Source organism: Triticum dicoccoides, chromosome 3A (genome assembly GCF_002162155.2).
Source record: "Triticum dicoccoides isolate Atlit2015 ecotype Zavitan chromosome 3A, WEW_v2.0, whole genome shotgun sequence".
Classification (NCBI taxonomy): domain Eukaryota; kingdom Viridiplantae; phylum Streptophyta; class Magnoliopsida; order Poales; family Poaceae; genus Triticum; species Triticum dicoccoides.
Genome location: NC_041384.1, coordinates 164,299,239 through 164,314,638, shown reverse-complemented (window position 1 = coordinate 164,314,638; position 15,400 = coordinate 164,299,239). Strand labels below are relative to the sequence as shown.

General features: G+C 49.5%; 1 protein-coding gene and 1 long non-coding RNA gene across 13 annotated transcripts; one reads left to right on the top strand and one right to left on the bottom strand.

Annotated features, from left to right (window-relative positions):
- The first annotated feature begins 6,587 nt into the window (after positions 1-6,587).
- Positions 6,588-12,183, top strand: LOC119267715. 12 transcript variants are annotated; one of them, XR_005132570.1, is made up of 8 exons: positions 6,588-6,909; positions 8,323-8,558; positions 8,703-8,939; positions 9,141-9,281; positions 9,793-10,071; positions 10,167-10,499; positions 10,659-10,776; positions 11,595-12,183. It is a non-coding gene; the product is annotated as an uncharacterized LOC119267715 (long non-coding RNA). The 12 variants fall into 12 exon arrangements; XR_005132561.1 differs by adding an exon at positions 6,992-7,186 and having other exon boundaries at positions 10,659-12,183; XR_005132569.1 differs by having other exon boundaries at positions 8,323-8,518; positions 10,659-12,183.
- Positions 12,184-12,217: 34 nt separating this feature from the next.
- On the bottom strand, positions 12,218-14,637 carry LOC119267714 (heme-binding protein 2-like). The gene is made up of 2 exons (XM_037549146.1): positions 14,341-14,637; positions 12,218-12,873 (listed from the first exon to the last, which is right to left on the bottom strand). The coding sequence occupies exons 1-2, from the start codon at positions 14,550-14,552 to the stop codon at positions 12,438-12,440; spliced, it is 648 nt and encodes a 215-aa protein (XP_037405043.1). The 5' UTR covers positions 14,553-14,637; the 3' UTR covers positions 12,218-12,437.
- Between the last annotated feature and the right edge of the window lie 763 nt (positions 14,638-15,400).

Genomic DNA, 15,400 nt, shown 5'->3' with positions numbered 1-15,400 from the left:
TGGTGAAACCGTAGGAAATTTTTTGTTTTCTGCAACGTTCCCCAACAGCTACAGGGTGGGGCACTAGTCTAGTTGTGAATCCTCCTCGGGTAGCGGGGAAGTAGGGGAAGGGATGGCCTGCCTCAGATCCACAGCCTAGTCCATGCTGCATGGTCGTGAGGAAAGCGCTGCAGGGCTGGGGCCAGCCTCCACGGGATGCGAGCTGGTATCCTCCATAGCCTCCTCGGGGAAAGCGAGCGCGGGGGCCGACAAGGCTGCAAAAGGCGTGCTAGGCATCGCGTGGGCCACATCTCGACCAGTTGCATGAGCAGGGACAAGGGCAAGCGCTTGTGAGGCATTGACGGAAGACGCGCGAACAGCCGACAAGGTGACAACATCAGAGGACTGCAGGTGCAGGGGTGGGCGAGGGGGGCGTTGATCAGGATCAGCAGAGGCCTGGGTTTGAACGGGCGAGGACCCAGACGTTGCTAGCAGAGGACCAAGAATACGCTGGTCATCGCGTTGATCATCAGGGCCCACCGTGGTTTGGACCGATGCGGCAGGTGGAGCCCGGGACAGCCTTTCCCGAACAGGGGCCCACAGCGCGGCTGCGCCCACCGCGGGGTAGGGGCCTAGGATGCCCTAGAAGGTTCTGGAGCGCGGTAAAGTCCGGCGGCGCCACCCACCTCTGGCATCCTTGGATGAGCCGGCACGGCGGGGCGACGGGTTTCGAGGGCGGCGAGGGAAGTCATGGACGCGCGGCCAAGCTGGCGGCACCGGAGGCTGGTGATCATCATTGCCCGCCTCATTGTGACGCCCGGATAATTAAGCTACAGTAACCCTCTACTAATGATGTCGTGTCACCGCTATCACTGTAGTTAATCTCGCGTTAGTTCGAAATCGATTTGAAATTCATATTTGAAATAAAGTCAAACAATAAAAGTTTTCAAATATTAAAACTAAAATGTTCTGGATGTGGCCAATAATCCATAATAAGTATTAGTGAGTAAACCACATTTTTATAAAGTAATTAAAGGCAATGAACTAACTACAACAGCAACAAAACAATTATTAAATGCGTTTTAGAAATAATAAAATATTAAACTATTTTATTTAGTTGCCCAAATCTAATGGGGCAGTAGCATATTTATTTATACTAAAATTTGAAACTAGTTCATTATTTCATAAAAAACCTTAGTAGACAATAATAAAATAAAAAATAAAAAGAAACTAAAACAAATGAAAAAACAAAACCAAACAAAATAAAAGGAGAACCCCCTACTAGGCTTCGGCCCACCAGGCCGCCTTGCAGGCCCAACCGGCCGCGCCCCCACTCCCTTATCCTATCCCCACTCCCCCGAACCCTAACCACCCTCCCCCACTCACTCCCACTCCTCTCCCCATGTTCCACTCCTCTTCCCCCCGATCTGGATCGGGGGCAGCGACCCCGTCGCCCTCGCGACCCAACGCCGCCGCCGCACACCGACTCGGTCTGGCTTCGCCCCCGCCGCTCGACGCCATCGCTGGAGCCACCCCGCCGACCTCGTCACCGTCCTCCTCCCCACGGGTCGCCGCCGAGCCCGTTGCCATGCCCCTCCCGCTCCCCTGTGAGCCGCCACCTCCCTCCTCCACCCTCTCCTCCTCTGTGCGCGTGCCCCGCCGTCCGCCTGCGCACGCGTCGCCCTCGCTCGCCTGCCGTCACCCATGCCCGTAGCCGCCGTCTCCACTCCGCCTGGCAGTGCTTGGCCTCACCTCCTTGGTCGCGCCCCCGCGGGCGCTCGCATCTCACGCACCCCCATTCCCCCGTACACTCCGCGCTCGAGCTCCGAACGGGCTCGCGTCCGCCGTGCCCGTCGCCGTGAGCCCCGCCTCGCCTGCTACCGCCTGCTGCCTCCCTCCGCTGCAGCCTCCCTGCTCCCTTCTCCGTCTCCCGCATCTGTCGTGGCCTCGCCCCCACCCACGGCCTCTACTCCGCCGCTCGTTGCACGCCGTCCCGCGCCACTCGCTCTCCCCTGGCACAGCACGCTTGCGCCATCCGCTGCCTCTGGTGCCCCGGCCCGGCCTCATCCTACCCCTCTCCGGCACCGCCCAGCGCTCCTCCCGTTCCTCCCGCTCCGGCCACTGGCGGCCGGCGTCGTTGCAGCCCTCGCTGGCCGCCGCCTGGGTCTGCCCCGTCTAGCAGCGCCCGATAGGGCGCCCAAGCCCAGTGCACCGCGCTCGTTACCCGCGCCCAAACCCGCTAGGCCTCCCCTGGGCCATAGACAGTGGGGCCCCACGCCCAGAATGATTAAAAAATGAAAATGAATAAAAAAGAAATAAATAAATAAAATAATTAACTTAATTAACCTAATTAATCTTGTTTGATTAACCTGATTAGTTAATTAACTTAATTAACTATTGTTAATTAACTAAACAGTCAATGACATGCCGGACCCACACGTTAGTTTGACTAAGTCAACGCCCTGTTGACTGCTGACGTCATGATGACGTCAACGAACACTATTTTGGATAATGTTGATTTAAAATAATTAAATAAATCCTAAAAATGATTTAAATCTTTTAAAATTAATGTAAAATAAACCGTAGCACGGATGAAAAAACTTTGTACATGAAAGTTGCTCAGAACGACGAGACGAATCCGAATACGCAGCCCGTTCGTCCGCCACACATCCCTAGCATAGCATACATGCAACTTTTTCCCTCCGGTTCATTAGTCCGAAAACGCGAAACACCAGGGATATTTTCCCGGAGGTTTCCCCCTTCACCGGTATCACCTCCTACTGCGTTAGGGCACACCTAGCACCGTTACTTGTCATGTCATGCATGGATATGCATCTGTTTGCATTGTATTCATTGTTTCTTCCCCCTCTTCTCTCCGGTGGACTACGAGATTGACGCCGCTGCTGGTGCCCCGATCAACTACTGTGTTGATGACCCCTCCTTCTTGCCAGAGCAACTAGGAAAGCCCCCCCCTTGATCAACCCGATATCGCCTATTCATTCTCTCTGATGCTTGCATTAGAGTAGTGTAGCATGTTACTGCTTTCGGTTAATCCTATTCTGCTGCATAGCCTGTCATTGTTGCTACTGCTGTTACCTTTGCCTGCAATCCTAAATGCTTAGTATAGGATGCTAGTATTCCATTAGTGGCCCTACATTCTTGTCCATCTTCTATGCTATATTATTGGGTCGTGGTCACTTCGGGAGGTGATCACTGGTATATAGTTACATACATATTATATGATACATGTGGTGACTAAAGTCGGGTCGGCTCGTAGAGTACCCGCAAGTGATTCCGATGAGGGGCTGAAAGGATAGGTGGTTCCATCCCGGTAGAGGTGGGCCTGGGTTCCCAACGGCCCCCGACTGTTACTTTGTGGCAGAGCGACAAGGCAGGTTGAGACCACCTAGGTGAAAGGTGGGCCTGGCCCTGGTCGGCGTCCGCGGTTACTTCAAAATAACACGCCTAACGAGATCTTGGTATTTGATCTGAGTCTAGCCACTGGCCTATACGCACTAACCAACTACGCAGGAACAGTTATGGGCACTCGACGTCGTGGTATCAGCCGAAGCCTTCTTGACGTCAGCGACTGAGCGGCGCATGCCGGATTGGACTGGAATGCCTGCTCTTGTATTAGGGAGGCTAGGTCTGCTTACCAGCCATGTTCGCAATGTGCAGGTGTGCAATGGGCGATGGGCCCAGACCCCTGTGCCATAGGATTTAGACCGGCATGCTAACCTCTCTGTTGTGCCTAGGTGGGGCTGCGACGTGTTGATCTTCCGAGGCCGGACATGACCCAGAAAAGTGTGTCCGGTCAAAGGGGATCGAGCATGTTGAGAAATGTGGTGCACCCCTGCAGGGAAGTTTATCTATTCGAATAGTCGTGTCCCTCGGTAAAAGGACGAACCGGAGTTGTGCCTTGACCTTATGACAACTAGAACCGGATACTTAATAAAACACACCCTTCCAAGTGCCAGATACAACCCGGTGATCGCTCTCTCACAGGGCGATGAGGAGAGGATCGCCGGGTAGGATTATGCTATACGTTGTTACTTGGTGAACTTACCAGCTACTCTCTTCTACATGCTTCAAGATGGAGGTTGCCAGAAGCGTAGTCTTCGATAGGCCTAGCTATCCCCCTCTTATTATGGCATTCTGCAGTTCAGTCCACATATACTACCCATTTCATTGGTACTGATGCATATGTAGTGTAGATCCTTGCTTGCGAGTACTTTGGATGAGTACTCACGGTTGCTTTGATACTTCTTTTTCCCCTTTTCCCGGTTATTGCGATCATATGATGGAGTCCAGGATCTAGAGGATGATTTTACGTGGAGTTCGACTTCGAGGAGTAGTTAGGAGGTCCTAGGTAGGAGGCCTTGCCCTTTCGATCGTTGCTACTTTTGTGCTAGCCTTCTTAAGGCAATCTTGTTTAACTTATGTCTGTACTCAGATATGATTGCTTCCGCTGACTCTAATGTATTCGAGCCTTCGAGGCCCCTGGCTTGTAATATAAAGCTTGTATTATTTTAATTTGTGTCTAGAGTTGTGTTGTGATATCTTCCCGTGAGTTCTTGATCTTGATCATACACATCTGCGTGTATGATTAGTGTACGGTCAAATCGGGGGCGCCACAACCTTGCCCGGGCGGCGGCGGCGGTGGTGGGGAAGGAAAACGATAGTCGAAGGAGTGCCTGACGTGGATCGAGACAAGGAAACGCAGCATGGGGATGACGAACCGGAAAACGCGGTCGGCATCCTCATCCACCATCTCATCAGGCTCGCCGAGGAGGAGCTCGAAGGAACGTGGGATGGCGTCGGGGTTCAAAGTCTAGGCAGAGAGGCAAAACGCAGACATGTCACTGCCGTCGACGGTCTCCAGCGTGACGGTGTCGATCTTGCAGAACGGTGAGAGGAGCTGCTGCGCCGAGGCCAGGTCCCAGGCGTGATCCGGGATTCCATGGATCTCAATTTCCACCCTGATGCGCATAGAGATTGGCTCCACGTCGACGATGCGGCTCCAAGGCTGGAGCAACAGCCGAAAGCACGGGGCGCGCGTCGAAGTATCCGCCACCCGAGCACGGTCCTAAGCATCGGGGAAGCGGATGAGGAACTCATCGGGGAGGCGTCGATGGACGGAGAAGGACTGGGGCTCCAGGTTGTAGCGCTCACGCAGAAAGACCGCGACTTCCTCCACAGCAATGCCGGACCGGTTGCCCGCCACCGTGGCCACGAGGGCGCACTCCAGAGTTGTCTCCGCGGTGATGATTCGCACGGAGCGGGGCAGGTAGCAAACCGTAGCAGCAGGGCGAAGGGACGGGTGGATGGACATGAGGGAGGCCTCGCAGGAGGGTGGAGTGGAGCTAGAAGGCAGTGGCGTCGAGGAGAGAGTTTGCGCGGAGGTGGAGGTGGAGAGCACCGTTAGCGGGAGGGAGGGCACCGGCCTGGAAGACGCAGGCCGGCTTGGCCCTGCCACGCTGGAAGCCGAGGAGCCGATGGAGTGTGGGGAGGACGTACGCTGCCGCTTGACCACCGGCGCGTCGCTTGGGGACGATGGGCGCGGCGCAGTGCAGTCACGCGCAATATGCCCAAAGAAATGGCAGCGTCGACAGCAGATGTCACGGTGACACTCAGAGCGGGGGTGGCCACGGCGCAGGCAGTGCGAGCACTCATCAAACGGCGGAGGAGAGGGCCGGCGGCTGGGAGTTTGGGTGCGGCCGGCGCCGTGGCCTGCGGGGGCGCGGACGGGGGCGTCTGCTCCCAGAGGCGATCTCCCATGGAGCCTCCCCCACGACGTCCTCCTCCTGCGCCACACGGTACACCTCGGAACGGAGGCGCACGACGACAGGCTGTACACGGTCGGAGGTCAGGGAGGGGGAGCGGGTGGCACGACGGTCGGAGGGGGGAGCCGGCGGGTCGCAGAGGGCCTGGAGGTAGGAGCCTCCGCCAGATCCGACGGAGGAGGGGCTGGAGTCCAACCAGCGCTGCCCCCCTATCACGCCCAGTGACGAGAGGGGAAGGGGCGCCCATCAGGCCAAGGGGCGCCGGGGGTCGGCGAGGGAGTTGGGCGCCGGGGCCAGAGTGGCGACCGGCAAGGGAGGGTTGGCGCCGAGGCCGGAGTGGCCGGCGGCGCGAAGCTAGGGGCGCGGTTCAGCAACTAGTTGGTCAGTCAGCTTTATTTGTGCTTGGAATTAGTTTCTCGCGAATAATGCTTGCCGCTCAGCTTTAGTACTACTCCCTCCGTTCCAAATTACTCATCGCAGAGATGGATGTATCTAGAACTAAAATACATCTAGATACATCCATACCTGCGACAAGTAATTCGGAACGGAGGGAGTAGTTATTTTGCATTTGGTGGACAGTACCTGATTTACGTCGATCATTCTTAGTTGATCACGCAACATGGAGCATATGGTACATCCATTGTGTCACTTCTTCATCACAGGCATACAGACAACCAAAGGTCACATCCAAAATAATAGGGTGTGCATCAAGAGGGGTTGTTCGCGCGTGCCACGTGGGCGGAGGCATACTGTGCGGCGCAGCCAATGAAAGGAGCAAAGGTCTCGCGCTATCAGCGTCGAGAGAGAGAAAAAAAGGGGAAAGAGCGCTAGCCCCACGCCCCACCAGCCCCAGATTCGTTCCACATCCCCCGGTTCCTTGCCCTCTCCCTCTCTCTGGACGACCTCCCCCGCCGCCGCCGCCACCACGTCTTCTCTTCTCCCCTCACCTCTCCCCATCCACCAGCGACCTCCTCCTGTTCCCCTCCCGCAGATTGAGCAGCAGGCTGCGAGGGCACGTCGTGGCAGGAGGTGGAGCAGAGCGGATCTGCGGGTCGTCGCCGTTCTTCCGCTCGAGGCCACCCTCGTCCACGTACTTCTCGCCACCATGCGTGGACGCCGGTGAGGCCACCCTTCCTTCCACACACAGGTACTCCCCCGCCCCCTTCCATGCCCTCTACCTTTCCCTAATTTAGCTCTCTTCCCTGACCATGTCTATCTTCTACACATAGAGAGCTGTGGTGGCTGGACACCAGGGTACCAAATTGGAGGCTAAATAAGCATATATGTCCAATTCTCAGACTAGATTTTAATGAAGGAAGTTGCAGTTCATTACACTGCAAATTATGAATATGGATCCATCCTTCTGTGCTAATGAAGGGGTGGATGTAATAAGGCTGCTGGCAATGCATGGATGCTTAGATGAGGTGCTAAGCACATTAAATAGCTTAGCAACTATACTCCCCAATGCATAGGTGCTTAGCTTATGGTTGCTAAGCTTGCTTCATTTAATGATTTAACAACTAAAGCTCTTCATGTATTGGTGGGCTCCATTCTTTTAAATATTTTGCCTAGGTTCACGTGCTTAGCATTGGTTCTTCCTGAGGTCACCACACCCATCTCTCCCCTCTTAAATAACTTGCCACATCAGATTTTTTGCCTACGTGGAAGGCTTAGCACCTGTACAAGGTGGAGCATTGGGAGGGGCCTAAGAATTGTATGTGACAAACGGGTGCTTCCTATAGGTATTCTTTCTTGCATCCTAATGTATAGTATACCTACCTTTTACGACCGCGGAATCTTTTTCCATGACTAGATTGGCTCTCTCACTTTTCTCCTGTCCATGCTTTTCCAAATATTTCACATCTGATGTTCTGCTTCCGCTTGTCTATATCACGGTGCGCACTGCCCATGGAGCTTCAGATGAACCAGTTTACTTTTAGCGGTGCATTCCACAATAGCGGCTCTCACATTTTTTTCACATGTTTTAAAATATGCATATTTTGATGTACTGGTTGCAGTAACAGAGCTGAATCACTCGTTGTATGCTACTTCATATTTGCATATCCCCTTTCTTACAAGCTACCATAGGGGCGTGCATCATGCTATAAGTTTATACTACAATAATTACTCCCAGATTGAATTTTGTGTCCACTATAGAATCTTCAAAAAAGAAGTCTAAGAAAAACTAAACGGTCATCTTAATGGGACTTAATATATCCAAAAAGCGCATGACTCAAGTTCCATTACTTACATTTAACATCTCACTTGCTGCACTCATCTTCTGTTTAGCTCTGCTTTTCCATCTAGCTTCACTTAGCATTTTATTCTGATCGCAATCTATGCTGTTCAAGCATGATTATCTCCTACATAAACATGCTCCATTACATGCTTTTACAAAACTGAATCAAAATAAACTAACTTCATTTAAGAAATTGTTTTCACACTGACAGGAGACATGTAACTCAGAGCATTTCATTTCCATCCACTGCTCTGTATCTTCGCCTTTCATGTTACAATTAAATTCATCCACTGCAGTATTAACTATTTTCCCTTACCACAGAAAAGAAATGGCAAGGAAACAGAGGGCGCAGGACTACTAGAGGCAAAGACAGACGGACGCGGTCGGAGCAGTATGGCAGCGTCGATGGGGATGGAGGAGCGCACAGAGATGCTGCGGAGCACTGCTGATGAGCTTGTCGGCAGGACGAGCTGCACTCACTGCTGCACGGCAACCCCGGCCCGGTCTGCTTCGACAGGTTTGAGCCCTCCGTCACCGACCGCGTGCACATCTAGCAGGTCAATAATAAATTAATAATTTTCCAACTCTCAACTTCCCAGCCGGCCAAGTTTCTCTTGCCGCAAATTTCTTTGTTTCTACCACATCAGAATGGCTGACACACGTCCTTGCCTTCTCGTCGTTTGTTTCTACCAAATTGTAAGGGTGTTGGGAAGGTGATCAATGTGAACAAGATGGTCAGGGCCAGATATAGAGTAAAAATCCTAATAGCGGACCAGAGGACCGGAGTGAAGGACTCGGCAAGATAAGGACGTCGGTCGCCAATTCACTGTGATTGAGATCCGCGTCGTAACCAGAGAGCAGTTGGACCATGACAAGGACGTCGCCATCGGCTAATCCGCCATGTGGGATTATTGTTTGACCTTTCACAGTTCCTCCAGGTGTCCATAACATCAAGCATAATTTTGATGTTTCTTAACCTTTTGCATTCTACTCTAATCAGTTAAGTTAGGCCTATAACCGAGAAGTTTTTCTTATACTATTAGTTATGAATTTTGTTTTGTTATCTTCCTGATTCGATGTGATTAGCACAATACTAAATTTGCCGGCTACTAATTGATACTTATGTGTGATACTTTTAGTGTGTGCTGACAGATTAATCTAAAGCATCAAGATCTGTAAGTGCTCGTGGGTCCTCAAGGTGCTGGTTCGTGAGCTCAGTTTGTTTGGGACATCGAAGGTTATCTTGGGCGATGTGCATCAACAAAGAAGTTTACAATTGCGTAAGTGCCCACTAGCGCTGGATCTAGAATGCTTCCACTATCAGATCTCTAAAATTTTGGAACCAGTGAGTATAGCCCATTATTGTCATAACCATGATATCGAAATTGATACCTAGCTCATGTGTGTGCATCATACATATCGAATGCATCTTGAGAATGGGCAGTGCATCTTTTCCATTGAATAGAAGTTATATTTCTATGATAAGGATGCTCCATTTTGTTGTTGTTCTCCTGCATAGCTATATGTTAGCAGGGCGTACTCTATGGAAGTTCATGTTTTTGGTATTGCGATGGATATTTAGATATTTGCCCCTCCAACTACTGGAAAGAATTAACAAAATTATGTCATTGCAATCTAGCTTTATATAAAAGTTGATCAGGATATGCACATATCTATGTGTTTAACTAATTTAATCCATAAATTTGTTTTTTTACTAGAGAACATCTCTTTTTGTACAATCCCAAAGATCTGCTCATATATCAAGTGTGTTTCTTTATTGTTTTCGTGCAGAATGAGATTGTTTTGAGGACAAATCTACCGACCGAGGAGCACGCTAGCCAGGTATACACAGGAGAAGTGTATGAACTGTCTGTGCAAACCATATGTGAATCTGAACCCTTCTTAGTGGAGGCAGTAATTGCCAACTTGAAATACATAGCACCGCATCCCAACAGTAAAACCAGGGAAAAATGATCTAGGTTGGAATATGGGGTCAATGCTAGAGAAGACGGTGAAGCATTCATGTGCATGTGCAAGGAGCAGGAGATCCTGTGTTGCCATGCCGTCAAGGTAACATTTTGTTGGTCCTACTATATCTGCATACTTACTGTTAGCTGCTATATGTACATACAACCTTCAATACTTTCCAGCTTCAATTTTGTCAGGTGATGATCCACCTGGGTGTGCGTGAGATACCAAGGTTACATGTTGTGCCACCAAGTTGCCACAGAGCCCTGGTGAATCGCAGATGGATAGTGAGCTATGAAAGCACTCCGTGATGCATGTTAAGTTCTGAGACCTGGCGCATGACCCTTGTGATGATGAAGGGTCCTGGGCCTACAAAGTTGTCATGAAGGGCCTCGACAGACTGAACCCAGACCTAGCCGCGCCAAACGCCGTGCCCCGCCGCTACAACAAGCCAACATTACGGTAGCCGAGGATCCTCATTTATTCCAAAAGGTGCCGAATATGGTTGACTAACTCCAGTCCATGAGGAAGTGAGTTCAATGTTGTATTCTTGTTTGTTACGAGTGTGATTACCTTTTTCTATTTGGCTTTCTATACCATTAAAAGCCATGCTATTCCTACCATAACTTACTGAAATCTTTTATGAGAAACTTTTTATGAATTATTTTCAGTATTTATACTTGTTGTAGGTAAAGGACATATATTCAACTTACTATGTCTATTACGAACAGAGTTCCCTGGAAATGTGTCAAAACAAATAGCTGATAACCAGCAATTTTCCACCAATGGAAGCCCCGTGTGATTTAGGTACCATTTGCTCTCTTGGATTTTGTTATTTAGCCATGTCATGTTAAATATTACGCGGCTTGCTAATGTTATATATTTAGTCGCTTATATGATGTCTGTTTGGTCGTTGCTCTAGCCTCAGACCCAAGAAATTTGTTTGTTTGTCCATTTGACCAAAATAATCTGTGTTGCTTTAAAGTCCAGTAAACAAAGAAACAACTTCGATGCATGTATATGCCTTTCAGTTTCACTTGCATCCAATAAATATAATTATGACACTTGTTGTCTTGCTGTGTTGTTCAATTATCGCCAGGATGTTAACAAGCCCATTATATATCCTTGGTAAACCACATGATACTGTTTCCTAATCACATGTTTTTCCTACACAAACTATACGAGTTTTATGCAAAGGTATCATCTAAAAGGAATTATGGGCTTCATATATGCTCCAGTATCATAGTATTTTTCCATGGTTCATGGCAATAATTTCTCTACTTGGGATTCCATAGAATTCTTTTGGTCTGCATAGTTTTGTTTTTACAGTTGAAAAAAACTAATAAATTAACAAGACCTTTTATGCATAATTATGTTGCCATGATATGCATAATTATGGTAGTTAGCATAGTGACTTTGACACTTTTTAGATATGCTCCAACCTTGAGTTTACTCAATCTCGCATTAGCCTATTGTGTTTGAAATTTGCTTACATGAAAACAGATGTTGAATTTTCCTTTGATTTATCATTTGTCAGTTTTTATCTTTTTGATATTTGCATGGGATGGATTTGAACTTCACTCTTGCTAAAGCCCTGTATGCGAGTTTGTTTGAGTTACTTGTAGAACAAATTAACAAGGCCTTCTTAGTTGGCAAGCGTCGAGTTGGGTGGTCAATCAGTTTCCCCCTGCATCTGCGAAGTGGCAGAAGAAGGCTACGATGGATGTGCTCAGGGCGTTGCCATCTCCATCCCCGCACCATCTTTGTCACATGCAGCATCTGACTTACCTCCTCAAGGCAGGAGTGGCTCTTCAAGGAGAATGAGATTGAGGATGGAGGCACTGAACCCGCATGCATGATGACGATGCATAAAAGTCACGTCGGCGGCTCCTGCGGGTTGACGTTGGCCGCCAACAATGACGAGGTCGGCGGCTTTGATGTGGGGGTCATCGACCTTACCTCTGACGGGAATTAGTAATCTTTTTCTTTGGTTTTTAGTTATTATTATGCTCGGTGTCCCGCTTCTGCGTTGTAAAAATAAAGTGGGAATTAGTAATCTTTTTCTTTGGTTTTTAGTTATTATTATGCTCGGTGTCCCGCTTCTGCGTTGTAAAAATAAAGTGCGTGTCCACTTTGATAAATACGGATGTCCACGGACTTAGTTGGTGGTATCAGTTTGGTGATCCATGTTGAAGATGCCCTAATCTCCTTGTATTTAAGTGTCATTTAGTATTTAGCTCTTCTGAAATTTGTAAAGCAACTTCTTACTTTCATGTCATGTCCATGTGTTAACAAGATAGCAAAAAAGCAATTGGCATGGGCGGCTACCAACCTAGCACCGCCCAGCTTTCACTTAGGAGACGTCACCGGGTGGCGTCCCAACCCCTAGTATATACAAAGCTACACAGCTTACACGGTGCCGCATTTCGCTTGGTTTTATGGTGATGGCATACTGCATAGAGCATTTTTTAATAAGCCTCCACACCAGCAGATCTGCAGTCGACGTCGAACCACACCTCGTTGACACGGCCGACGATGCGGAAGGGGCTGTTGTACTGTGCGATGGAGTAGGCGTTCTTGCTAGGGTGATTCGTGGAGTTCCCCCACGGTGACCGGCTCAAGCTCAAGGCGAGTTTCTCAGCTTCCTCGACGACATTGTGGTCGCGTGCGTAGCCTGAGAAGCTCCTGACGGCGACGCAGTGGCCTGGCCACCTATCTGGATGTAGGTTCAGCTCCGGGAGAGGGACAGGAGGGGAAGCTTGGAACTCTAATGGCAAGTAGAGCCGGACAAAGTAGGCCGAAGAGTGGAGAGGCCCCGCGCCTGGGACGATGCTTGTTAGGATAGGGGTCGTCATTCTGATCCTGGAAGAGTTGAGGTTTGCGCCCATCAGGTATTGGAACAACCTGGCAGAAATCAGTGACGACATTAAAGGTTCAGGGTCACTGAATATGATAATAGGGTTTGGACCAAGTGGGTAAATTCATGAGACAGGAAACTTTCAGAATGGGCAATGGAAAGCAAACTCGAAAGCAAATCCTGGACAAACATCAATATACTTGATTCATGTAACTGAATGTGCACAATGGAGAGCAAATTATGGACAAACATCAATATACTTGATTCATGTAACTAAATGTGCACAATGGAGAGCAAATTATGGACAAACATCAATATACTTGATTCATGTAACTAAATGTGCACATAGTAAATTACCTGGAAGGCTGGAAATTAAAATAACTCCCCCACAAACAAAAGTGTCAAAATAACTTGCAGATTGTGATGCCGTCATAAGTTCACATGCCGCTGTTGAGCAATTACCTCATGCAATGAAATTTTGTATTTCACGAGCTAGCAAAGTTGATATATCGCATCAGTTGAACTTTTGCAAGACCTAGGTGGAAACAACACTTGGGATCGATCCGATTATTTGGGCCCTTTGAGTTATCAATTTCACAAATCAAAAGATCCGTTATACATCAAGAATTATTCGCAGATGGAGGCAAAGATCTTAATATCAGTTCCTGGAATTAAGAAATGCCTCTAACGTATGGCTAAATGAAACAGGGCAGTGCAGAATCATTGAATTGTTCGTGTTGATGCAGACTACGGCCCTGGACGGGTAGCAGTAAACATAAAATATGTATTTGGACCTATCACAATTCAGATAGCCTAGTTATTTGGGAGTCTGGTCTGTTTCATAAGTGCAGTGTCAAAAACGCTCTTATATTATGGGACGGAGGAAGTACATCAGAGCGGCAAAGTCAGATTATAGATGTACTAACATATCTTGTATCAGGTCAGAAATGGATTATGTTTGTTTAATTTTGCAACGAGAATGGTTAACTCTTGTCTATATTCGAGGTGATTCACAACCGAGGTTCGATCATTCTCATAGAGTAATGGCTGATCCTACATTTCCTTGTGCTACAGATTCTCCTGCCAACTTGCAGAATTGTGCACGGCAACACACTCTACTCAGGATGACATGCTTCTCAACTCACATGTCTCAGCTGAGAAGATGTACTAGCATCCTGATGAAAGGCAAACGGGACAGCGACCCCCTAACTTGCTCATCAATTTCTTCCACAAGTCATCCACTGCTTACCCGACCCAACCCTAAACCAAGAATCGACACGCCAACGGAACAAATCGAAGGACGGTAATAATCACAAAAAATAAAAAGAACGCGAGGATTACAAATCGACAGCCCCTAAATCGAAGGATGATAGGATTGCATCTGGTGACAGACTGCGGAGGATGATAGGATTGCATCCAGAGGACGGCGTGCTTACAGGAATCGATCAATCAGTCAATCAGGTGATTCCGTGACGATCCAAGCAAGATCGTGGGGGTGGTGAGAAGCGTATCACCTGTGGAAGCCGAGCTTGGTGGCGACGTGGAAAGAGGTGTCGTCGGAGGGGGCGGACATCCAGACGGTGTCGCGGTAGTGCCGCACCTCGAAGTCCGACTCCGCGTGCACCGTCGCGTACTGCGGCGACTCCGAGCCGCGGGCGTCCGGCGAGAGCAGCGCGAGGAGGAGGAGGACGGGGAGCAAGGGCACCGCCGGATGCTGCCGCTCCATGGTCTTCGCCTCGCCGGCAGCTGCGGCGTCAGTCTTCGCTCTCGCCTTGCCGAGACCAGGGGGAAACGGGCAGCGGATGCGCACAGTGTACTCCCTCCAAGACATACCTGGCCAAACGGGCCGGCCCGGCCTGGCCCATCTTAATCGTGCCTGGCCTGGCATGGCCCGCCAGGGCACTATTACTATACAGGCCGTACCGTGCCGGCCCGCGTGCTGCGCCCCCAGGCCCAGGCACGTTGGCCCGTTTAGCACGGTGGGCCGCATATTTTCAGCCTGTTATTTTGACGCACTGAGCGTTTTTAGCCTATTTTTACATGTTGGGCCATATACAGATGTATAAAAATAAATAAATAAACGTAATCGGGTCGTGCCTTGCCGGCCCGCGTGCCTGGCCTCCAGGCCCAGGCACGGCCCAGGGCGTGCCCCGTGCCGTGCCTGGCCCAAGACGGGACGTGCCGGCGTGCTCACGGACCGGCCCGAAAAAACGGCACATTTGGCCAGCTATACTCCAAGATGGAGAAATCAAGACTGTGTTCGGAAGAAATCACTCGGTTTAAAATGATATCCTCTTCTTTTTTGCATGAAAAGAGATTATAAATTGTGACCCACCACCACATACAACCATGCATGGAAAAATGTTCTCCATCTATCTACTTACCTGTATAAAAGAAAGAGAGAGGACAAATCCAAGCAATTATACTCGTCCATCTACAATATCCGATGGCCCTTAATCCTCCCGTGGTTAACACACCAAGCCACGCATTAAGTCACTATAATCCATCTATCATCCCTAGCATACGCCGCCGTTCAAAAAAAAACCACTCCCAGTGATGCACGCCCGCACGACC

What these genes read in the sequence shown, in the direction of transcription:
- LOC119267714 (XM_037549146.1), bottom strand. Translation starts at nt 14,552, where the DNA reads ATGGAGCGGCAGCATCCGGCGGTGCCCTTGCTCCCCGTCCTCCTCCTC. An exon ending in ACCAAGCTCGGCTTCCACAG is followed by an intron (nt 12,874 to 14,340) that starts GTGATACGCTTC and finishes GATTTCTGCCAG; the next exon opens with GTTGTTCCAATACCTGATGG.